Source organism: Mytilus californianus, unplaced genomic scaffold (assembly GCF_021869535.1).
Source record: "Mytilus californianus isolate M0D057914Y unplaced genomic scaffold, xbMytCali1.0.p SCAF_1, whole genome shotgun sequence".
Classification (NCBI taxonomy): Eukaryota; Metazoa; Mollusca; class Bivalvia; order Mytilida; family Mytilidae; genus Mytilus; species Mytilus californianus.
Window position 1 is genome coordinate 74373225 of NW_026262581.1, and position 27151 is coordinate 74400375.

A 27151-nucleotide genomic window follows, 5' to 3' on the forward strand; every position below is an offset into this window, starting at 1 on the left:
AGTTACCCGAAGATTTGTATAACATTACTAATTTCCTGAAGGATTGTATTTCTATGTTTTACTCCTCCATTCAGATCAAAAGTATGTCTGGACCTCAATTCAGGAAGTTGTACAAATTGTGTATTATAATCTTTTCTGTATTATGGAGATTAAAATTATAATTTCACTATGAATTCATGCACTAAGTTGATCTGTGTCAAAAATCTATTTGATACAACAGGAAGTAGTATTTTAGATCAAAATTTCACTTTTTTAAATTATTAAACTAATTCTCAAAAGATGAAAAATTGGCTAAATCTTGTTTCTGCTTCATACATTATATCATTAAATAATAAAAATGAAAATTAATCAAATTATCAAACTTATCTATAGCTTACAAAATTGCAAGATTTATTTTTGCTAAATAAGTAAGATATAAAGTAATTTTGGGGTACTGGCATGATTTATAACATACTTTTCTAAAATTCTCCAATGACAAATTTAATTATTAGTAAGAAACTAAGGCTCTACATCCCTCAGGCAAATATGACCTTATCTGAGTTTGGTTATTCTTTTTAGATCTTTTTTGGTCACAAATCGCCTCAATTATTCAGGTGTTAATACATCCTTGGCTTTAAAATTTTGAGGCTTGAGCATTCCTGATGACGGTAAATCTAGATAAGTGTTTTGAATGCACATAATTTATAAAGAGTTATTTTTCAATCTACATAAACATACCTGATTGACTTAAAATGCATTTTTATAAATAAAAAAATACAGGAATAATTTAAGTACTTATATCTTATAATTTCAATAATCTTCTAGATCTTAAAGTTAAATGATAGTTAAAGTATTAGTTTAACCATTTAACTTCAGATTCTTGATTCAGGTTAAAGTAAGTTTAACCACCTTAATTCAACAGTTAAAATAAGTTTAACCAGTTAACATCAGATCCTTGATTCAACAGTTCAAGTTATTTACCTGATCCAATAATTTCAGTCTCTCTACGTAAGCTTTCTCAGTAGATAATAATTCCTCTACAATCTGCTGTATCTTGTCTTTAGGAGGCCCAGAAACTTCTGTACTGTCCTGAAAATATAGTTGTAATTTATGCTAACAACTTCAAGTAATGAAAGGTGTTTACATTTTTAAATAATTTTATATCTTATTTTATATTAAGTATATAAAATTATATCCAGAAGAGGATCCAAACATTTTTTAAAGGGGATTTCATGGGTTTTATCTGTAAGAAAGTCTCAATATATATGTGAGAAACTTGGACCCAAATATGTCAGTGAATGAACAATAATTTAACTGAAACACCATTTAACAACTTGCACATCATTGTGGGCCGCGATGATGATGATGATGATGAACAAATAATCTATAGGCTGTTGTCATTTTAAAGGCATACAAAATTAATGTAATGTATTTTCCTCCCCAAATTAATGTAATGTCAAAAACAATGATAATATCAAAAGTTTACCATTATCATGTTAACTGCGATCCACATTTTCATTACTGGGAATTTTTAAATGAATCACTCAGCAGTCTGAAGGGCTGAAAGAAAGCCATCTATCTTTTTGAAATTCCTTAAAATTTATAAAAAGACTACAGATAATCTATAATCATTTGAATCAGCCTTTCAGTAGAGTGTCTATATATGCATCTGATTGAACATATCGTCCGTAAGTTGATCAGTCTGAACATTCCATAACATAATTTTTTAATATGGTTCCAAAATATTCAGAGCATTGTCAAACTTGCTCTCTATAAATACTAATTTCCGAGCTGTGAATTGCTATTTTTTTATTATGTTCCAATGTACCATTCATAAGATCTCCACTGTACATTCCATTTCTCTAGGTTTTTTTTATCATGAAATCATATGTGTAATAATATCCAATTTAATCCTGAGACATTCTTGCACTTAAAGGCAAAAACACATAAGATATACCCCACTTCTTCCAATATATTAGTTAGGCACAATTACACCACAAAATTTTCCTCAAAATAACACTAACACTCAATATGAATTTCTAGTCTCAAAAGGGAGATAATCCACCAATATGGTGCTTGTAACGGTGTAACCCAAATATTCTTCTAGTTCCATAAATTTGTAATTAAGTCCAACAGGTTATTTATTACGTTTATATACATACTTGTATAGGTTTCATTTTTATATGAATATCATTTCACTATCAATCAGCTGATATTTCATTAATTAAACAAATGATATAACATGTTAAAACAAACAAATCATTGATAACTGAACTTTTACTTTTAATCAAAAATTGAAATTATCAACACCATTAAAGTAACAAATCAAGTTCCTGGTTTATTTTAGAAAGCAAGGCTAAGTTGTAATTCAACCTGTGGGACCAAACTATATTTTGTTCTACTTGCCTGTTAAGTAATTTACTGCATAAAAGAATGTGACATGTGCTTATATGTGCCCAACTTTCTGCATTATAACAGTAATAAATTTAAGAAATTGACATGATTGATGTATAAATTTTGAAGATACAAATGTATATTTTATTAACCAATAAGCAATAGAAAAAAAGACATTGTCAATCCAAAGTTTTGAAGGTCAATTTTATGAATTGCACCGGAGATCCAATATTAATTTCCTCTATTCAGGTGCTAAAAGTGACCATAGATTTCAAATAGCGAATAAAAATTAATGTGATGTTATGGTTTATTGACTGACCCAATATTTTTTACTTCCGACTTAATTATTTTTTAACTGTCAACATAAAAAATTCCATTTCATTTTTCACCTTTTAATAATAGATTCATTTTCAGCTGTTGCAACTTCCTCCATCATCAAACTTTAGGTAAGAATTCTATGACAAAGCATTGTGTGTGGTTTTTTTTTTTTAACTTTTTCTGTTCACTATGGAAAATGTTACACAGAAAGTTAGGAACAAGGAAAACAAATGTCCTTTAAGCAAGTGAGCTTTGAATTGACTTCCTTCATTTATGAAATATCTGACAAACTGAACTTTCTCATTTCGTCTTAGTAATGAGAAACACAACATTGTTTTCATCAATTAAAAACAGAAAAACAAAAACTGAAGATGAATGACCTTTAATCTAAGAATATTTACAAATAGCCATAAAATGTCATGCATAATCAAGAGACAGCAACTCAACAAAACAAACAACCAAAAGACATCTTAAAAGATCTGAAAACCAAATAACCAAAGAACAATGATTTAGAAAATTATCCAAGAAATCAAGCAGGCCTGAAGAACTATTCTACCTAAATTAGTTTTTTTTTTTATAATTTTTATATTTTTAACAAGCAACCAGGAAAACTACAGAAACTGAGCTGAACTAAATTTGTAAAATTTATAACATCCAATATACAGATTGATTGATTGATTGTTGGTGTTTAACGCCACTTTCAGCACTACTGGCTATATCTTGGTTGCCAGTTTTTATTGATAGAAAAAGATGGAGTGCCAGGTGAGAACCACCACCTTTGGTAGGATAACAATTAAGATTGTAGTTGAACATACTTGCCACATGCAGGGTTTGAACTTATAACCCCAGTGTCAACAGGCTAGTGATACAGTAGATGAACTACTTAGATCACTCAGACACCAAGGCCCTTCTAATATACAGACGAATATTAAAAAGTAAGCATAATTCAGCTGACTAGCAACACTTGTTTACAACAGAATAACAACTTACAGTGAAACCTTTATTATCTGATTCTGTTGTGGGACTACTTGTTTCATCTAGTTTTACAGACCCGTCATCACTGTCAGACATGAAATCCTCATCAGATTCTGACCAACTAGAGTCAAATAACTTTTCAGCATCCATACATATTCCTTCTGAAACAAATCCTGATTCATTCTCGGTTTTATCCTGCCCACTAGAGGTGGTATCAGAAGTACCTCCACAATCAGAGGATTTTAAACTGTTCCTGTTACTACTACTAGCTGATTCGTTGTTAAAAGTTGTGTGTGACACATCACTCTGAATACTATTACAATCACCATTTACATTCTTTGAATCAATTATCTTATTTTCATCTTCAGATAAAAGACTTAAACCTTCAGTTTTATTTGTCTTATTTTTATTTATCTGACTGACTAAAGCTTTAACATAGCCAGGTTGAACTTTAACACCTCCGTATGGATCAGGATCCTCTTCAGACTTATTAGGAACATTTTTGAATTTATCCTCTACTTTTTTAAATAGAATGCAATGCTCATCACTTGTTGAAATATTCATTCTCTTAAGGTCTGGTGAGTTTGGTACAGACATTGAACGTCTTATTCTAGGATCTCTGTTTCCACGCTCATTTAAACGTCGGAATCTCTCAAGTCTGTCCCTAACTATACCAGTGGTTTGAGGAGAACTGGGTGTAGACTGAGTGGATGATTCTGTAGAAAGAGATCGTTCGAATGTTTTATATGGAGTCGTATGTGATTCTTCAGATAAACTTCTCTCTCGCTGATTTCCCTCACTACAAATGTCTGTTTCTGTTTCAGTTTTGTTTTCAGATTGTTTGACACTTTTTTCAGAAGAGTCTGAGTTTTCAGATTGTTTGACACTTTTTTCAGAAGAGTCTGAGTTTCTATTCTCTGGAAAACTTTTCTCTTCTTCCTTTAAAGTTTTATCTGAATTTCTGCTTTTTGAGGATCTTTTTTCTTTTGATTTTCTCTTGAGTTTTTTAGAAGATTCATGTAGATTTTCATCTGAAGTTTGACTTAAAAGTTCCTTATTTTTAATTCCTTCTTCTAACAGATGAAGTTGAAATCCATCAACATCTAATTGAGTAATTTCCTCAATGGAATTCTGACTAACAACATTCTCCTTTATAAAAGTATCTGCTTCTTCATCCTCATCAAAGCTGCTGCCATAAAGTTTGGAAGGAGAACTGAGTGTACTGCTACTTCTGGATTTCTTGGAAAGTTTGACAGTGTTTAGAAGTCTATCAAAGAACTTTGGCCTACAAGGAGCTGTAAAATATGGAAATAGACATTTATTAATTTTTCAATTCATTTCATTTATAAGATAAACACATGGTATGTTACAATACACCTAGTAAAAATCTTTATTTTAAAAACTGTAATCATATGCCATACAAAACTACATACAGAATATGATTAAAATCTATAATAATATCTAGGTATTAAAGTTAGTTAGACAGACAGACAGACAAAATTTCTACTGCACACCCTACAACTGACTTGTTACATTTTGTTTGACACATGACTTTTACAATCATGCACCACTATTGTCATAAAGCACAAGTAAGGATATTTTGCATTTGTCTTATTATTTCTTCACATTTTGAATGAAATAGGCAATAACTTTTTCAGTCTACTAATCTTATCGAAATAATATTAACATAATTAATGATAAAGTACATTTTCCAATGTTTTATACTGTTCATTTTAAGTTTAAAAAAGAAAGACTGTTTATTTCCCTTTTACAATCCTTTTCAGTATGACATTAAATAAAACTTGCTATAGGAAAGAACAAATATTTCATAGATAGTATATGAAATTTTATACTGCCTAAATTGTGAAGCAGTAATAGAAGAAATCCTGGATAGTTGTTGTTTCAATGTGGAGATTGCTAAAGTGGTATCATGTGACATTTTTCTATGCACATGCCTAGATTTTACACAGGCGAATACCTACCGTCAGGTGACATTGTCCATATGTTGACGTTTTCATGCAGACAATGTTGAACTGATCCAAACACTGCATAGATTTCTGTTATCATGTGACATTTGTGTATAAAATGAAATCATACAGGGTAAAACTGACTATCACAGAACTAAAGTATGTTTTGGGAATGGAAATTTGAAAGTACCTTTTGATGACAATCCTACATCATGGACAATCTGTGAATATGACTGTACAGGATGTATCCAAGTCTTTGTACGCATTTATTTTGCAAAAATAAAGGAGGAACAGACAAAGATTTTGGTCATGTAAATTTAAAACACTCATTATTCAAATACTTGTTAGCTTATATCTTGATGAAAACTAAGGACAATCTGCATTTAAAATTAGAGGGGAAAATTATAGAAATAAAAGTTTTTCAAAAGATCATGTCATTTTTTACAGTTTAAACAGGGAAAATATCACTTTGAATCAGTACACCTCTCAATTAAGTCTAAAATGTAAAACAGAACTCCATTCAAGAATTTTCAATTAGAGAAAATAAAATGAAATACATTACTCAGAATGAATTCCTGACACACACTTTAAGTTTTCAGCAGTGCATGCTCATATCCATGTATCCTTCAGGTTTTAACAAAATGATACAGGTCAGTTGTATTGTGTGAATAGACTGATAATTTCCTTCTACATTCAGCCATAAGGAAATATATTTTTCTTAGACTTTCTTAGCACATATTCTTAAGGAAATTTGATATTCATCTGATCAATCTAGTCCAAAAGTTTGTGTCACGTCTGAATCCATAAAACGATGTGTAAACAGAATTTGTTTGCTTTACAAAACATCCTTAACTCCTAAGTTTTTATGAGTACAATTATTTCCTCAATTGAAGACATTTATAAATCTTCCTTACAATCAAATTCATAAATCAATAAGATCTATAAGACTTCCATTGATTTCTCTTCTTATATAAAAAAAAAGAGCAGTAAAACTTGTCACACGTTCTTTGAATTTGTCCTGTAACCTTAAAACATATTTTTCAATGAAGCAGATTGATGGAAGAATCAATATGTTGATTAGTTTGTGATTCAGACAATGTGAAGGAATGACATTTTACACTCGCTAGCCTCTCAAAATCAATACTCCTTATAATAATACTCTGTCTTCTTGTGAAATTTTCAGTTTGTGTATGGAATAAATAATATTGTCCTTCCTTAAATAAATAGGGACAATAATGTAATGAGAATTTGAACTATTTTAGGTAAAAGCTATTAGAGTTGATATATCTAGTAGATTGGTAGACAATAGAGTTGTCGTCAGTTAGACATATAAACTTGTTTTCCAGTAATTGGTTTTCTCATTGAGACTAATAACAATGAATAGCAATGCAGTCGATTTTGTTACAAATTGTTGCAATTTGAAATAAAAGGGTTAAAACAACTGGCTCATTTGCCCCATGTAAATTTCAGTAAAATTCCAGGCTTGAAACTATTTTTCAGTTAATTACATAAAAAACAAATGGTTTTAACGAAGTCTGATTCAAACCTGATGGTAATTGCCATATCGATTCCTTGGTCCATTTTAGCTTAGAGCTTAAAACTACATTAAGTTTATACATGTTTTTTCTTCTTTTTCTTTTAAAGATAACTTACAATAAAGTAACACTTTATTTTAGTTAAGGGGTAACATTTTTTCAATGTTGAAAAAAAACACTTTTAAATTATTGAGTTATTCATATACTTTTAAAATGTTTTCTCATAATACTGATAAAAAAACAAAACCATAATGGTAGATTTTTTTAAGGAATTTTAGGTAAAATATTCACTGGTAAGCTGTTTTTCTTGATAACAAACTATAGTTAGATTTTATACTAAAAGAACAAGTTCCTGATTTTCATTAATTTTTGTATACTGATTAGTTACAATAACTTACCAGTAAGCTTTTAGAAGATCTTTTTTGATTTTTGTTGTTGTTATGTTGCTGTCTCATTGACTTACTACACATCTTTTTTTGTCTTATAATTATCTCTTATCCTAGTTTTTGTGGGGAAGGGTTTTTTTTTTTTTGCTAGAAGGAAAATCAAACTGCATGGATTTATGGTTAGGTATTTCACTGTTTTATGAAAAATAATTAAATCTGTTTCAATGAATGGACATGAATTTTAAATCAAATCAAACAATCTATGTCTATGCACTTAAAAATATTGAAGAATTTTTAGTTTTCTGCAAAAATCATACCAGAAACCTGAACCAACAGGTAAAAATTCCTTTTCTGATTGATAACAAAATCTGAAACATGTTTGCAATATATATAATTCCATTTATCAATATCTTCTAATCATCTTTCATTGTTGTAAATATTGAGCAGTAATTGATAATTGTACCAATTAGCTAAAAATGTGCACCTTTGCACAAATTAATCTTTACAGAAAGGTATGTTGGAAGTCAAAACTTCAGCTTCCTGTTCACCAATTAGCAGATTTGGAAATTAAACAGACCTTTTGCTAAAAAAACTAATTTATGCATGGATCAATAGCTGAATTCCTGAAGACGATTGTAAATTTTTTCAAGAACAACAATTGCAATCGTTAAAAAATTCTTACCCCACATGCACATGATCAGTAATCCATTTTTATTTTTCTTCAGTGAAAATGATTAATATTTAGAAAATCAATGACAGCAATGCATTCTGTGGACTTGCATGCTGACTCACAAAAGGTCAAGGTAGTATTGGAATATTTTTTCTCCCTGTGATCATTAATGACATATCTCAGGTATGGCTCATTCATCAATATGGGACAATTAAGAAGATATAGATTTTTACATAACAGAATAAATTTCAGTGTTTATCCATTGATCACAAGGGAGTGTGTGGGAGGATCCTATTTTTTTGTCATGGTAGGAATATTCTAACAGTGATACAAAATGTGGCACTTTTAACTCTGTATTTAGCTTGTAAAATCGAACTATCAAAACAAAATATTGTTGTGTTATACTTTATTAACATTTATTCCATATTCAATAATTAACAAAAGCTTTATTTTAATTTTGTTTTGTAAATATTCATGAAATACTTGCCATAGAATTATAAATAACAAAAAGTTAAAATTATTAACAAACAGCTATTCAGCCATTTGTATTTTTTTTTTATTATTAAAGTTGTTTTGTTATGTTATTTTATGTTTTAAATAGATGTAAACTTGATGCTCTAAAAAGACTGTATCACAAACTAATGTTTATGGGAGTAAACTTTTAATGCAACACATTTTCCAAATTCTGTCATGGACACTTTGAATTTCAGAACTACATACTGTGGATTCAGTATTATTTGTAGGATAAGAGGTTGGTGTGCAGAAATAGTCAAAACCATTAAATTAAATACCCACAAGTATACAATGATCCTTAATTTTCAAAAATTGGTCCCAACGAAAATATATGAATCCTCAGAAATATATTTTATATTTTCAATACATTTCTTTGTAAGTATCCAAGAGTATATAATTTATTATCATATGACGAAACAATTCTCTTTTCTCATTGGCTAAAAATGTAGGGAATCTTCTTTGATAAAACGTTATATTTACCGCAGGGAAAATCATGAGAGGTTATTATAAGATTTGGAACAGCTAGGGTGTACCGTACAATATATAGTTTTTTCCTAGACAACGTTCAATAATGCAGGCTTATCACGTCATGCACATTCTCGTTTTTCTTCTTTTTTTTTTAATGTTATTTTTTGAATAAATCTTATTGAATATTTCAACTTATAAAAGATTAGCAACTGCCAAAGCAGATAATATATTTAGTATAAGAGGAGAAGTTAAATATCTTGAGCAAATACTAGAAATTGGAAATGGATAAAAAAAAGTAATATATTATAATAAAACAATTGTTGACTTTTGACATCAGTTGATACTATACAATTACTGTCTTTTGATGAGGTAAATATGCGGTTTTATTGACTTTGAAAAACTGATATTCACTGAGGCAAACTGCCCAAGTGAATATCAGTTTTTCAAAAGTCTATTAAACCACATATTTACAAAAAACAAAAGACAGTCATTGTTTTATTGAATTTTCCTAGAAAAACAATGTATTTGTTGTCAAATATTTACCAAAACCAATTGTATATCAAACATTTATCAATTATGGACTTTTGACGAGGTCAATACGTTATATATGGACCTGTTTGGACTATGTTGACTGAGGACGAAGTCCGAGGTTCAATATAATCTAACAGGTCCATATGTAACGTATTGACTGAGTGAAAGTCCTTAATTTATATATAACACGTGTAAATAGTGTAAGTTTGAAAATGATATTGACTCGATGTTATTATTTTTAGAAATCATATTGACTCGTTGTTACTATTTTCAGTACTAAAATAATACCAATATGAAATTTGATGATTTATCAACCTCATCAAAAGTCAATAATTGTATAGCAACATAATATTTCTCACAGAAGGAAAAGAAATGTGAGCATGCAATGTTCTGTCATATTGCACTAGTGCAAATATATATAGCTTCAAATTATCAATGTCATCAGAGACAAAAATTATGTTTTAGTTTTTCAAACTTTGCTAAACAGTAAAAGGATTATTTCATGAATATTGGTGAATATCTTCCCCGTAGATTATATATTGCACCTGCAAGCTCAAGCAATACATAAATCTTTTCTGGACAATATTCTCAAATATTGCATGTGTCTACATTAAGTTAAATGACTTTATTATATACTTAGTAGTAAATACATGTAAATTGTATGTGTAATACAATCAATGGCAATCATGCTGTATCAACCATCCTTGATGATATCTATATCAGTCACAGTTGCAAAGGCTTTATCACATCCTTAATCTGTATGACGTCACATCATCAAATTCAGTCACTGTTGCAAAGGTTTTATCAAACCCCTAATCTGTATGACATCACGTCACATGAAAAAACATCTACTTGAGATATATAACAAAGTGTATATGATATGGCTTTTTCAACATCACACACCGTATCAACCCTCAACCAATACAATTCTTCGAGCAGAGCTCTTGAGATTATATTGGTGTCTCGGGCTGATACAGATGTGATATTGAAAAAGCCATATAATATTCTCTATTTATCAACTACATTTTAGTTTTCATCCAACATCTATTTTTAAAACCATATATTTAGTAAACCCGGACTTGAGTGTTTGTCAAATAATCAAAAACAGATTTTCTGAAGGGCTTTTATATAATATTCTGAGAAATTTCTCACGTAAATTCTCTGAAATAGACCAGGAATGTTGTGGTGTTAACAGTAATATCAATATTTTAGAAGGCATTGGCTATTATGTAATGTTTGTTTACCTTTTGCCTTCTTTCTCAATGTAGATAAATCTGGAATCGATCTAGTCCGACTAACTTTCTTTAAACTGACTTGTACAGATCTTGTACCAGTAACAAATATCTGATCATCAAAGGCCCGCAACTCATCTTTAGATGATGGCTTTGGAAAGCTTTCAGTTTCACCTACAAAATAAGGAAAAAAATATATGCTATATAAAAATAAATCAAAGCTGCATGATATATCAATGAAATAAATATGTAAATGGTAATTATCTTCGTAATATAAAATAAGAATAAACAAATATCTGTCAGGTTCAAGTGCCATATAGCCAGGAGTGGCTACTATAATTTTGAAAACTGAATTTAGACTAAGATTTTTACAGGTGTTTTAATAATAGTTTTGTCGTTCATAATAACAATTAGCATCAACAATGGAAAAATAAATTTAGTGAACAGAGCAAGGTGAAAATTTGTTTGATTTTTTTTATGCTAATAATGATATTTTTACAATTTGAGAGGCACACACACTACTCCATGCCTGAATCCATTCAACCAAAAATTACCGACCGTGCAAGGGCTGTATAGCTAGTCAAGGTGGTTAAAAACTCCCATCATCATCAACCAAAATATAAATTAAGTCTCACAAATGAACTAAATGTTGGTGACTTAATTTTTGTATGAATCTTTGATGGGTTAATCTTCACATATATGTTTAAAAATGTATTTATTTAGATCTTAACACAGTTACTTTTGTCTAAAATGTAGGTTAAGGTGACTCAATAATTGCATGGACCTTTTTCACATCTGTGTACTCTAATTACCGGTAGTTGTCAATAGATTTGGACTTCAGCACAATACTAAATCAAAGTCACTCAATAATATACAATTGCAGGTTTAACTGACCTAAACAAATTTTGACTTTGTGAATATTCAAGAAGTGCACTGTGACTGCTAGATGTACCAAAATCTTAATCCTTTTCAAAACCCAAATGAACCAGGAGATATTGAAATATTACTATTCTTCCTTATGCACTAGCTGTCTGTTCATGGAAGAGAATTTAATTTACTGCATCTAGTGAGATATCTTTCTTTTAATGAAAGATTATAGGTAAAACTTATACCCTTAACACACACAATAACATGTTTTGGCTGAGACTGTTTCACTGTCTGATTGAGTAGTATTTTATCAAAATTTCATGAAAATAATGAAAAAAAAAGAAGAAAAATGGACTTACTGAAATTCAAATAAATCTAAACAAATTTTACATTTACCTTAAGCGAAATACATATGAATCACAAATAAAATGTAATACAAAATTCAACAAAAGGTGTCACTTCTGGACTAGTATAGAACAATAGTGGACAGAACTTATCTGGACACAGTCATCCATCATAAGGTCATCAATACATGGTCATACATATCTGACATAATACCCCCACAAAAACCATGATTTTTTTACACTAAATAAAATATTAATCTGTCAACCTGATATAGTGTTACCTTTCAGTGCCCCTAGGTAATTATTACCTGCAAAATCAACAGGATGTGTTAATTAATTTACACCTAATCATCTGAAAGTTTATTCCAGCAAGATAATCACTGTGTATTTCAACTCTGCCTTAACTACCTTTATTAATTGTTCAAGATATGACGATTTTCATTTATCTTTCATGAAACCAACAGAAACTTGCAATTAAAATACTGTGCAGTGTGCAGGAAAACAGATGTTTGAGAAATAGTTCTGTTAATTGAGTAAAATCTTTTCTGACTTCTGAAGTCTTTAATTGTAATTTTATATATTAATGAATTTGTACCAGCTGCAATTAAGAGTTACATAATACTGAAAAAGCATGCATATTGACTATAACCATCTGCACTTAAAAGTGTGTATGTTAAAGCAAACAACTGCCACAATGTACAACTTAACCGTATCAAAGACTACAAGTCCAAGATTAATGGACTTTCAGTTATAAACTTTACTCAGTACTTGGAGTACATAATTTGTGCTCACCACAAAATCCAGTATTTTGATTGTTTGATTTCTGAGTCTGAGTAGGATAATCTTACTCAAAAGTTTTATGACTGCAAGGCCAGGTATATATGTGAGAATTGGAATGGATTTAATACAGTACTTTGCCTCAGCCAATTTAACATTATATTATACTGTGGATTCATTATTATTCGTTGGATACCAATTTTCGTGGATTTCGAGGGTAAAGGTGAACCACGAAATTAAAAGTTCAACGAATAACAAATTTTCCATAGACTTGTATGCAGACTTCGTCAAAACCACGAAATTCAATATCAACGAACATGCAAGTTTTCCTTAATCCACGAAAATTGGTACCCACGAAAATAAATGAATCCACAGTAACAAGTGTCACTTTCCCAATATACCAGGCCACTATTCCTCATGCTTTACTTTTGCTTTAGATTATTTACTTATCATAAAACATGTATGGAGACTACAATACCAGTTTTCATAAAAGAGAATAAACTTGTCCCATTTTACAGACAAGTTTAAAATATCACTAAAATTTTTCAACCTACATATTTTCGTAATAAATCAAAGGATTTATTTAGTATTAATATATACTGAGAAATATCTTCCTTTTTATCCTACATGTAGCTACAGAAACATCCCCTTATTTTTTGGACAGGTGTCCAGCCATGATAAGAATGCTTCCTACCTGAAGGACAGGTCAGAATACACCTGTATTTTCCTGTGATTTATTGGTCACAAGCTGCCTCTGATACATATTACTGTGTTACAAGTGATGTCATTGTTGTATGACAATGATATAGTTGTTTTTTTACGATTTATAATTATGTATGTCCCTTATATAATTCTGTGTACTTGGTAACTTAGATTACATGTGGCCAAATGAATCAAAATGTCACCTTTTTATTTTTTATTCTGAAGTTCTGACGAATTTTCTTTCACTTTTGTAACAGGATATAATTATCTAATAGATTCCACCTACAATGAAATTTACCTCAATTGTTGGGATTTTTTTTATCTTTCCTTGGAATACAAAACATGAACAAATTGAGGTTTCCGAAATATAAACCTCAGGAGATTTGGAGACATTTTTTTTAAGTGAATCAGTGGTAGACCATACTATAAATATCCAGACAGACCAGCAACCACATCTCCATTTCAAATCTCCTTATTTAACAAACCTCAGGTTATAGGCCTGGGTGCAATATACCGATTGTATCAAGTCAAGTAACGACTATCAAATGAAGTACACCCAGACATTCCTACAAAATGTCGGTCATACCAGAAACTGAGGTAATATTGAGAACAGACTGTTATGTCAGCCATTGGTAAAGGACCACATTCCAATTAATCATTTATGACTGAAGTTATCACCTTCAATGCCAAAGAAACCTCCATCAAACCAATATATTCAGAAATGCAAATTGATCATTCCAATGTATGCACTTATAATGCACTTTAAGGAAATATTGAATGAAATATTACTACTTGTTTATTTTGAATAGCAGGTTTGGAAGCCTTGGGGAACAAGTTGTAGCATTACATCAGGGTATGACAGAACATCTCATGCATGACTACTTATGGTATGCCATAGTTTGACTGACATATAGTTTTACTATAAACATTTGGTTTTTCCACCAATTATAATTTTCCCCTTAAGATGACCATTAACATAATATTTACAATATCATGATAGATGAAAGAATATAAATACACATACAAAATATATCTCTGAGGGTCTCAATGAGGATTAGTGTTATATTCAACTAAAACTAAAGTCAAGCATCTTATTTTTTTCATTATTAAAGAATTTAAAGAATTATACCCTTTTATGACAGAATCGATATAAATTTGCATGATCAGCCTATTGAAAACAAGAGTACCGATAAATAAACTCTTTCAACAAAATGATATTACCCAATATTACCAAATGAGTATAAAAATAAGATTTGTACAAATGTACATACTCTTTTTGAAATTTGCTGCTCCAAAAAAGTAGTCCTTCAAACAGTCCATCTAATCAAAATAGCGGCTAATGAGGAAGCAATCCTACTATCATAATGTCACTGAATAAGTATTGTACTGTGGATGAATTAATATTTGAGGGATACCAATTTTCGTGGATTGTGGCTATGAGGACATAATTCATACTGTAAGAAATATTATTTTCTAGTTACTCGTACTTGGATAGAAAACGTTAAAACCAAGAAATTTGGTAGCCTAGAAATAGCAATTTTTTCTCCGACAATGAAAATTGATATGTATACATGTACCAACAAAATGAATTAATGTACAGGGGTATGTAATATCTATAATAATCTAAATTTTACGGATGTATCCCATAATATAACAGACCAGTCATAACATGTAAAACTCTCTCACATAGGCAAACAAATTACTTGACATTTTTTACATCCTTGTGTAAAAATTTATATTTAAAAAAAAATATTTTAACAGGCCAACAAATCAAAGATGATGGCCAAAGGCTAAATTTAACTTTATGATTCTTTAACAAACCTTTCATAAATTAAGTTCTCTGTTAAAAATTTCAGAAATTTGTCAGACAAAGTTGATCTTAAATGAATTTGGCATTTAGGTCCCTTTTGGTCATAATGGCACTTCAAATGTTTAGGTCTTATAACACAAATGTTTTGATTTAAGCTTTCCTGATGAAGGTAAATCCAGAAAAGCACTTCGGACGCAGGAATTTAATAAAGTGCTATTTCCATTTACAATTAAATCCAGAAACAGTAAAGAGAATGTAAAAAGAATTAGCAACATACAGATATACTCACAGTTGACTCTGAATATCCCAATGGAGTCTAATACAGGGAAATATTTGTTTTTCTAATATTTTTTAACCTGAACAAAGAATGTGTCAAGTCAAGGAAATGGAGAATTTATAGATCTTTGGTTTATTGCCCATTGTTGAAAATACATTTACTTCCTTTTATTGCATAAAGCATAATATTAAAATATAATTATTCTACTTATATCCAGTTTGCTGTAAATGAGTATGAAAACAAAAATTAATATTTAGACCAAATTTAGAGAGACAATTCTTACAACCCTTTTTTAATTTTAAAATCTTAAAGATGGATAGAATTTTACTTTTTTGCTTGGAATCACGGTGAGAAGCTATTAGTATCATATGATATACAGCCATCTTAAAATTATTACGTAACAGAAGTTAGTTTTGATTGGTTATCTGATGATGTTGCTTAGATTCTATTGGGTTATAGATTTGAGAATGTCTTACGGAAAGCAGAAGAAATTATACACAGTAGTGTAACATTATCGGTATGCGAGACCCGATGATGAAATATATTGCTATAGGATCGTGTTGGATACACATTGTTGAATTACTCCTAAAAATCACACCAACTGACATAATTTTGATACTGTGAAGAACTCCATACCTTTCTAAAAAAATTAACTTGCTACATTTAACAAATCCAGCCATCACAGGATTTTTTTTAACTTACTGTTAGCAACAAACATATCAGAATAGACCAAAATGGTATAGTCACTCTTAGTTATTGGTCAAAATAAAATAAGGAGATGTGGTATGATTACCAATGTGACAACTATTTACTAAAGTTCAAATTAAGTGGATGTTACGGCCTTCAACAAGGAGAAAAACCCATACTGTATAGTTGGCTATAAAAGGCCCCAACATGAGAAATATGAAACAATTCAATTGAGAAAACTAACGGCCTAATTTACAACAAAACAATTTACAAAAACAAATATGACAGACATGGACCAACGACAAGTTATCACAACTAGTATTACATTTATATGATATAAGTTTTATAAAAATCAGACAAGAATTGTACACATGCAAGTGCTGACAAGACAGGAGGGATCAACACATGGACACCTGGTATTTCTATGTCCTCTGCAAGCGTTGCGCTGGGAACAATAATATCATATGAATACTAATCTTAAAGACTGTTATCTACATGAATAAGTAAAATATTGTATATATGAAAGTAAATTAAAAATTTGTAAGGGGTTCCTAGGAACCCTGTGTCTCACCTACAATTGCTACTGTCAGAGTAAAAGTGTAATGTTGACTTAAAAAGTGAGTCCATTTATCAGTAAAATACAGAATGTTAAAAAAGATTCAAACTTTCTCTTTAGATGCTATTTCTTGGTCTTGAAGATTAGCTTCTGTTCAAGTTTCCTAACAATCCATGAAGGTTAACAAAAAAACTTATCATGTCAAAAAAATTTAATCCCAGACTGTCAGTAAATGTTAACTGTAAAAAAAAGTCCATCTATCAGGAAAATACTGAAAATGAAAATATATTTTCAAAAGTGTGCTTCAGACATTATCTCTTAATCATAAAAAAAGTTTCATAAAATTCTATTAAGGTTTGACATTTATTTGATTTGTAACAAACTTTAACCCCAGACTGTATTATTTGTTAAATGTAAAAAAAACTGTATTATTTGTTAAATGTAAAAAAAACTAAGTCCATTTATCAGTAAAATACCAAAAAATGAAAATAAATATTTTCAAAATTTTGCTCTGGATACTGTATTTTGTTCATAAACAAGATTCTGTCCAAATTTCATAAAATTCCATGAAGGTTTGACAAAGTTATTGATGACTAAAAAACTTTAACCTCAGACTGAATCTGAATGTTAAGTGTAAAAAAAAACGAAGTCCATTCATCAGTAAAATACGGAAAAATCAAAATAAATATTTTCAAAACTTTGCTCTGGATACTGTATTTTGGTCATAAAAAAACTTCTGTCCAAATTTCATCTAATTCCATGTAGGTATGACAAAGTTATTGATGTCCAAAAAAACTTAAACCACAGACTGAACCTAAATGTTGACATCGCCGAATTATAGCCTTCCGCGATGGAATCTAGGATCGCTATGTCTCACTTTTGCGAAATAAATTTCGCAGGCTTGACAAAAAAGGTTTTTCTAAAGTGGAAGCCTTCCTTTTCCTTTAAAGTGTAAGTGCAGGTTAAAGTAATCATTTAAAAGTTGAAATTTATTTTTACATATTTTTAATAATACAACCATTCAAAATTGGAATATTTTTTTAAAGAACCTCTTATTTTAAAGTTTGATCAAATTGATAAAATTATTTCCTTCCTCTATCACCATAAAAATGATTGGTGATCATAATAAAAAAAAACTTCAAATAAACAGCTGTGACATAAAGTTGTCAGTTTATAAGATATCATTGATTTCATTTTATATGATACTTAACATTTAAAGTGTCATCAAATCTAAAATAAATCATTAGGTATAAAAAAAAAACTGTTCTGTCAAAGCAATCAAAAATCAGTTATATTAGAAAAGTCATCCTGAACAGCTGTTTGAGGCAACAATGGAATAAAATATTTAACTTCAACAATAACAAGAACTTAAGACAAAAAGCTTACTAAGTAGTAAACACTCATTGAATTACAACAACCATTTTATTGCTTTTGAATAAAAGAAAATGTGGGTAATACATCAATGAGACAGGAACCCAATGACAAAAATAAAAAAAACATCTAGGGATCAAACTACTTGAAGGTGAAATTGGGGTCAAAACTCTAATTTGGCATGAAAATTAGAAATTTCATATCATAGGGAACATGTGTACTAAGTTTTAAGTTGATTGGACTTCAACTACATCAAAAACTACCTTGACCAAAAACTTTAACCTGAAGCGGAACAGACGGACTAACGGATGGACGGACGAATGGAAGAATGGACGAACAGACCGAAAAACATAACGGCCCTAGATGGGGCATAAAAATCGTGAATAAATTTAACAGAACCTATCTAATACTCAAAAAAACAACAACAAAAGACAAGTCAAGTTACATTCATGTAATAAGGTATTTTATCACCCCTCCTTTAGCCAAATGTGTATTCGTCCTAATACCCACTTTACTTAAAAATGTGATTATTTATTTGTTTTTCAAGGCTGCTAAGAGATCTACTTATGTACATCAATTTTAGTTCACTTGTGTTGTTGTATTGTGACCTCTCCCAAATGTTATATAGTCTTTATTGAAATCCCTAATCTACTGTTTTTGTAAATTCATTGTATAATATGAATATTATGTAATGCAAACAGCATGAAAAAGTATAAAAATAGTACTAAACTGAATAGTATTAGGTCTAAATACAATGAGTCTCAAAATCATTTCATTTATACTAAATGAACATAATTATATTCAACTGAACAAATTTGAAGTATTTTAGAACTTGACATATCATGGAGAGTGTATGTTAACCAATTGTCTTTTGTGGTTGAGGCCTTATTGGTGTACCAGTACACCCAATAACAAGTACACCCCATAACAACTTAAATAAATTTATATCAATGATCCTCCAAAAATTTTCTATCAAACTCCTACAATTTAACGAAATAATATGAAACATTTGTACAAATTTTAAATGTTTGTTTTCTGGAAGGACTGAGATATAAAACTGGTACATTGATCCTACGGAAAACAATTATTGTATAAATGCCATTGTTTGTTTAAATGGTGTTTAACACTGACCTATACATCAGTAAATGCTTCTATAAATTTGCCAAAAAATTACAAGAAGAAGGCTGGACCTAGTTAACCAACTAGTCAGAGACATAAAAATCACAAAACTTAACATTAGTATCTTCTATCCTAAAAAGTAAAAGACTTTTTCTACAGATTATTTCTAACAGTTTGAAATTAGGTCAGGTTGAGAACCCCAACTTTACTCCTAAAAGTCTTGGAAATCCAATTTTGTTGACTAGATTATAGTGTGGTTTGGATCATACAGCCTGAAGTTTTAAAGACTCTGTACTCCATAACAATTTTCAAATTACTTTTTTTCCCTGTATTACCCTTTACAACTATTTAAAGAATTAAAGTGAAAATCTAGCCACATTTACAAAATTTTGTTGCAGTATTAATTTTGTAGTGATACTCACTTTTCAGTCTATGAAATTATTCCCTAGATCCATGTATTTATTAATAAATGCTTTAAATTCCTTCAATATGTACAAAGACATCTATTCAAGTACTAATATATGCAGAAAATAATAAACAATATGAAATCTGAATGTGTGCCAATGATGTTGTTCATAAAATCAGGAAGTCGACACTTTACAAACATTGACAAGAGTGATGTATGTCATCTAAGTATGTATCATTGTGTTTTATTCACATCGCTCACTATTTTGTAGTAAATATAGGTATTTAATATAGGTAATTCAAATTCAATGATATATCCTTAGAAAAATTTACCTATGAATAGAGGTCTACAGATTTAAATACATGTACATCTACCTTGGTGTCCCCATTGAGAGGGGACACATTTGATAAAAGGCTAAATTTTATATCATATATATAAAGATAATCAAATTTATTGCCTGAAGAAACTGTTTTTATATACAATGCTTAAATAATTTTGATTTTTTCCCATTATATATCATGATAAGTTACATCATTCAGAGAGGAAAATTGACAATTTAGGACTGTAAAGTTTTGGCAATACAAAGATACGAGAGTTATGTATTTTCTATTACATTTAAATGGAACATCAATATATGTTAACATATCTCATGAAATACAATAGGACATTTCACAAAATTACTGGCATTAATGTAATATTTACTTGTTCATTGTAAGAAAACATAAAATTTATTTGTACCTACTTCAAAACAGGAAAAAAAGCAATTCTTCAATTTCTTAAGCTCTTAAAAATAAATTTTACTGTTCTAACATCATACATATATTGTATATATATATATTAGACTATTCTATCAATCACAATTTATGCTTCTGTATCACATGTTTTATGGTCATGTTCTTTTTTTCACATAATTTGTTTGAAAGGTTAATGCCACTGAAACAAAGTCCTAAAATATGAATCAGGATATTATAAGTAAAAGGAATAAACTTTGTATAATGAAGTACAATGTACCTTAATATGTTATTAATTAAATTCGGACCTGTAAGGAAAATTAAACAATCTACACAAAAAATAAAAAGGAAACTTTAAAATCCTGTATTTGCAAAATAATCTGTCAGCCCGACGATTTTTTGGCTATACGTTTCAAATCTTATATCAATGTAAAATTATAATGCTCCAAAATCAAATCTTTTTGAATTTTATTGCTCTCAATTTTCTTCTTCAAACATTTTTTGCTCTGGTCTATTTAGATAACAGATAGTCCAAAAAAAAGCTTCAAATGCAGCAAATATAGAATTTATTGATTTATTGTTTTTTAGTGTTTAAACGCCACTCTCAGCACTATTGGCTATTTTATGGCGGCCAGATTATTTTGGTGGAGGAAGCCGGAGTGCCCGGAGAGAACCACTTCGGCAGGAAAAAAGGCAATCCTAGTCAATTAAGATTGGAGTCAAACACACCTGCAATTGTGTGATGACAATTCATTAAAATCTGTTTGATTTCATGTCATAGATTTTTAAAAATATGTAGATAATAGTCTCACCAATATTAGAATGATTTTTCGAGTGCTGAATCTGAGTCAACGAAATAGTTCAACAACTTTGCTCCCTTGTTTGACTTTTCAATGTAGACATTCTTTTATTTTTAAATAAATGAGCAAAATAATGACTTCATATCAAAATTGATAGTATTTCTTTCTTAACACTGAACTTTTCTGTTTCTGTGACACTTTTTTGTTTTCTTTTAATTTCTAACAAGTCATAACAACATTTCTGTCTCTAATATATCATCACAGCTATAATTACTGTACAGTGGTCATTTAAAAAAACTACTTCCTATATAAAATTTTAATCTACTTTCTGTTATAACAAAAGACCATTGTATAAAAAAAATTGAAAACAAAGTTACTATAATTAGACACCAATATAATTTTGCCACTTCTGTCCTACTTACCTTTCTCAGAATTGTCCATTGTGACTGAAACAACTCTAGATTTTTTCACACATAACATATCGGTCCATGCATTTTGATTCAGGAACTAATCACTTCTGTGTCATAAGTACAAGTCAAATCCTGATACTTAAAATTATCAAACATTAAAAGTTATCTCCCCTGTTAATCATTTTTTGTACAGGGAAAAAGGGAAAACAGATTATTTCATGGCAGTTGTCTTTACACTTATTACACATACACAGTAAAAACTCATTTCTGATAAGGAGAAATGTACAAAAAGTTCCTTTTTTCAAGTATATTGTTTTAATTCATTGAAATGCTACTATGAAAGCAAGGTTACTCCCCTAACTGCAAACTCCCCTCAGTTTCCACTTACTCCCCCATATAGAAAATAGCTAGCACCAACTCTACCCACCGATAAAAAGGAATTTTGATGAAGCAAGACCTGCAAACTTGCCCTACCAATAATACTAATTATGAGACTCTTCTATTTCTACAGTCAAATTGCGATGACTGTACATATATTTATATGGCCTTCCAAATACCGTTTCAATTCCTAACATCACTGAAGAGACATTAGTTGTCGAAATTCAGATATATTGTACAAATTTTTGCACTTCATGTTTGCGGTATACCATCTTTTCCGCAAGTTTATTGTTTTCTGTTTGGTAATAAATGAATAATAAGATCTATTTTGTTACATCTTGTGATCCGTTTATTTGGCAATCGCCAATGCGATCAGCAGGGTTTAAGAGCATCAGTTGTTCGACCTGCTAGTCAAATGCGTTTTGTTAAAATATACTTTTTCACTCATTTGGTCTTTGGAAAATGTTGTTTGTGCTGTATTTAGACCCCTCTACCAAGAAATTTGTTTTGCATGCACACGTATAAAAATTGCAGTTTTTATCCAACGCAATCATAGGTTTGAACGTTGTTTTCAATTTAGACTTGTTTATATATTCATTCGAGACATAAGTCACTGAACGTATATACCTGTTTGACGTTGATATAGTGTATCTGTTGAGTTTTATTTATGACATCAAAACTGAATATAGATTCACAGAATTTTACTTCATAAGCTAATTCAAACACCAAACTGGTGGTTTTTACCCAAAATATTTCATTTGGAACAGTTGTCAAATGCAGTAAACAGAGAATAATATTACATTTTCTCAAAATATAGAATTTATTGGTTCATTAGGCATAGGAATAAGCAGAAGGCTAGGCACTTACCACATACAAATGTGTAATTTAATACTGTAAATTCAGAAATAATTGCGTGCATTTATTATTGCGACTTTTGAAGAATTAACAAAAATGCTAGTTTAATTATTGCGATTTTAGGAAAAGCTACACACAGATATATGTATTTGATATCAGAATGCTTTCTTATTATTACGCTACTCGAGTAGTCGCATTATTCGCATTAATAAAAACCACGCAATAATTTCTGAATTTACAATACATTGCAATTGTCTTCATTAAATAAGAGAGGTGTATTAATCTAAAGCCAGGTATCAATGTCTGTTCATGGTTCATCAAAACCACAAATTTGAATACCAAAAAAAAATATAATAAATATATAAGTAGAATTATTTATATAGAGAGTCTGATGCCATTAATTCATAAGTACTTGTAGAAAAACCAAAAACCTAGAATCAATCAATTTAAGAACTAATTCCCACGTTTCACATTTGCAAACCATAATTCTCTTAGGGATTTACTATTCCTCAGCAACGATTGGCCATGTGAAAGACGACAGAATGTTTTACTAACTTTTAAGTTTTCTCATTTAAAAAATTGTGGCGGTCAGCAGGATTCAAATCAAACTTTTAAGTGCTTCCATTTTCTGATATTTTGCACTCCCACATGCGACATATAAATAAAAGACTTTAGCAAGTGAGAGGTATGATTCTAATCAGTCTGAGTGGAGGTCAGGTTTGTCAGTTTTGGTTCACTAAAAGAGGTCTTCTTTTCTCAAAGTTTGACAAAATTTGATTCCATCTATTTTTAAATTACTATAATCATCTTGCAATCACATCTAATATTTTCCACTGGATGTTAAGCCACCATTAAACAGTCAATCTATTTACTATCAAAAGTCGCTGTCCTTTTCATTATATCATTAAAATGAATTTATGTTACAAATAAAGGATACAGGATAAAAGTGACATTCATTTTTATTAATACATATACAAGTATTCATTAGAAAATGTGTTCAGGAAATGACACATGATATAAAATACTGTAAGACTATTCAAAATAGTGAAATTACTCAAACAGAAAATAGCAAAATGTTTGTATTGAATTGTCTTTCCAATTAAAATTTTTTTTAAATTTATTCTGATATCTTTGCACTTTAATATTATGTCAATCCAAGGAAAACCTGCAGAAATTTCACACTTCAACATTTCCAATTGAATCTGATTTAATGTATCTGTTGAAATGCATGGTCTATTTTTAGCAGGACTGCAAAAACCTGATATAATTGTCACAGTACAGTCGAACCTGCTATAATTGTCACAGTACACTTGAACATGCTATAATTGTCACAGTACAGTCAAACCTGCTATAAATGTCACAGTTACAGTCAAACATGCTATAATTGTCACAGTACAGTCAAACCTGTTACTATTGTCACAGTACAGTCAAACCTGCAATAATTGTCACAGAGCAGTCAATCCATCTAACATGTCACAGAACAGTCAAACCTGTTATTATTGTTCACAGTACAGTCAAACCTGCTATAAATGTCACCACTTTTAAGCATAAACCTGTCTTGACAGCACCCCTCTGCGTGTCCCTATGTAGTAATGGTAATGCATTCTGAACCCCAATTTAAAAGTAACCTCTCTTATATGGTTATTTTCTCTGTTGCAGAGGCTGACCTTTATATACAGGTTTGACTTATTTCTACTTTTATTAAAATGGAAATAACATTGTTCTTTTGGTGAGATTTCCCCTGATACATTACCAGTGAACATGTCATTTTTAAAACAAAACTTTAGCAAATTATCTGTCCTAGGCGACTTTGTTTTTTAAGCCATAAGTCTGCTGTCTTAATGAATTTACCGAACACCTCCTTTTCAGTGCTTCGATACTATCATGATTTATAAAAAAAAATTCTGAAATTCTCTGTTGATAAAGCAAGAAATTATTAAGAAACTAAGGTTTCTAACTCCCTCAGGCAAAGTTGGCCTTAGGTGAATTTGGATACACTTTTTTGGTAACTTTTAGTCATATAAGCTCCTTGCTTTTTTTTGGTTTTTATTAATCCTGGGCTTTCAAATACAATGTAGTTGGGTTAGAGCATTCCTGATGAATATAAATCCACAAAAACTGCTTCAGATGCACAAAATTTATAAAATGTTATTTTCATCTAAAGAGTCAATTGGGCAATTTTGATCACATTTTACTGTTTCTCTCTATTTATTATAATTTTCAAGATAACTTCCAAAAACTCTAAAATTTGAAAGAAAAAAAAACATCATTTGAGGGCAATAGCTCCTATAACGAGTAGATTGTCAATTTTGGTTGTATTGAATAATTTGTAGATATTATCTTGCTGATCATTTTACCCAAATTCTCTCAATTTTGTATTTTTAAAAGATAATTGCCAAAAACACAAGAATTGAGAAAAATCATCACTTAAAAGCTAAAACGAGTTTATTTACAAATCTCAGGTCATGTTCTCATTCAGCACATTTTTTTTTTTACACGACTGAGTAATTACAACTTAATATCATATTTTTATTTCAAATATTGTGTGTGAGGCCCCTTTCAAGTCAATTTTCAATGTAATTTATATTTCTGCAGCCCAAATTTCAAACAACACTCATTAACAATTTTTTTAATCTAAATTCAAAACAGCGCAGACATGCCAATAACAATTGTTAGCTTGGTATGCAGTATTCCAGCACAGCAAATAATATTTGATAAAAAAAACCTGACCCACTGAGCATCAAACGTGTGAAACTTCCTCATAAGATTATATTGTTATCTGACCTAAAAATAAAACCAAAGTAAACAATAAACAATGACTTATACTATTATACATATAATATAATAAATAATTGACAAACCTTGTGAGAAAAAAATCTGCAACTTCAATAAAATTTCTTAATTTCAATTTGGAAAAAGAACCAACTATCCATTAACTTTTAACAATTAAGAAATTTAGGAATACATTTTAACAGGAAGTGTAATATAGATCACAATACATTAAGTCCTTGAATATGTCTTCCTTATCACAATATCTACAACACTTAGATAAGTTTAAATATAACATTTTACAAAGTAACCTATTATGTGAGAACTGCATATAGGGTAAATCTATAGAATCATTTTATCTATTTAAAAAATCAGTCTGGTTCAGGTCTAATTGTTCCCCTGATAAAATACTTGATATCTTATACCCAAAACCATGTTAAATTGTATTTCCCTTTTTCTTACAAATAGTAAATTCTTCTTTAATCAGAACATATTTTAAACAAGAATAAATGTCCTTAGGCAACACCATGTCCCACTCTCAATATCACATTTCATGCTAAGAGAACCATGAAATATAGGTCAAAACCTTAATTTGACACAAATTTTTAAAAATGTATACCACAATGAAAATATGTACTAGTAGTTTCAAGTTGATGTGATAACAACTTTATGGTAAACTACCTTTACTCCAAACTTGAACCGGATAACGGACAGACAAACGGACGGACATTAAGATTGACTCACAGACAGGAAAACATAATGTGACCTACTACGCTAAACAGGGCATCAAAAATCAGTTGTTGAAACAAAAATATTAAGCAGAAGGAACTTCAAGGGACCTGGGGACTATACACAAATCAAGATGTTTTAACATTGCAAATTTTAAACACCTTAGCAATTATTAAACAGCTTTTGATAAAATTGCTGCTGCTGGTGAAAATGACAGCACTGTAAAATATCTGATATATAAAGCATGAAGATGATAGCACTGTAAAATTGCCGATACATAAAGCATGAAGATGACAGCACTGTAATAGAAAAGTTAAAAAAAAGTTACAGTGAAAAGCATAAGAAGCAAGAATTCAAAAATGTATGGTTATCTCATTGGCAAACACTTCATCTCCTTATTTTTATCCTGAGAATCAAGAATTCCACTTATAGAACTTTGTGTGATGTCAAATGGTCCAAATTTTTCATTTGAACATGTATATTCAAATTAAAACTGGATAGCTTTAATATTTCATATCTGAGTTAGTTAGAGACATAAGGTCTTGAGGCATATATTCAAAACACCTATCTTTTACAAACAGATTTTACATAGTAA

The 27151-nt window shown here is 29.9% G+C and overlaps 1 protein-coding gene across 4 annotated transcripts in view; it reads right to left on the bottom strand.

Annotated features, from left to right (window-relative positions):
- Positions 1-27151, bottom strand: part of LOC127723931 (FYVE, RhoGEF and PH domain-containing protein 4-like) — a 74888-nt gene that overhangs the window by 30735 nt on the left and 17002 nt on the right. For 3 of the 4 annotated variants that reach the window (XM_052230659.1, XM_052230651.1, XM_052230673.1), the window contains 3 exons: positions 10981-11142; positions 3682-4961; positions 961-1068 (listed from right to left, as the gene is read on the bottom strand). In XM_052230659.1, the coding sequence (XP_052086619.1) occupies positions 961-1068; positions 3682-4961; positions 10981-11142 (1550 nt within the window). Of the gene's footprint in view, positions 1-960; positions 1069-3681; positions 4962-10980; positions 11143-21837; positions 21953-27151 lie in introns of those variants that run through there. The other variant, XM_052230666.1, reaches the window with a different exon arrangement.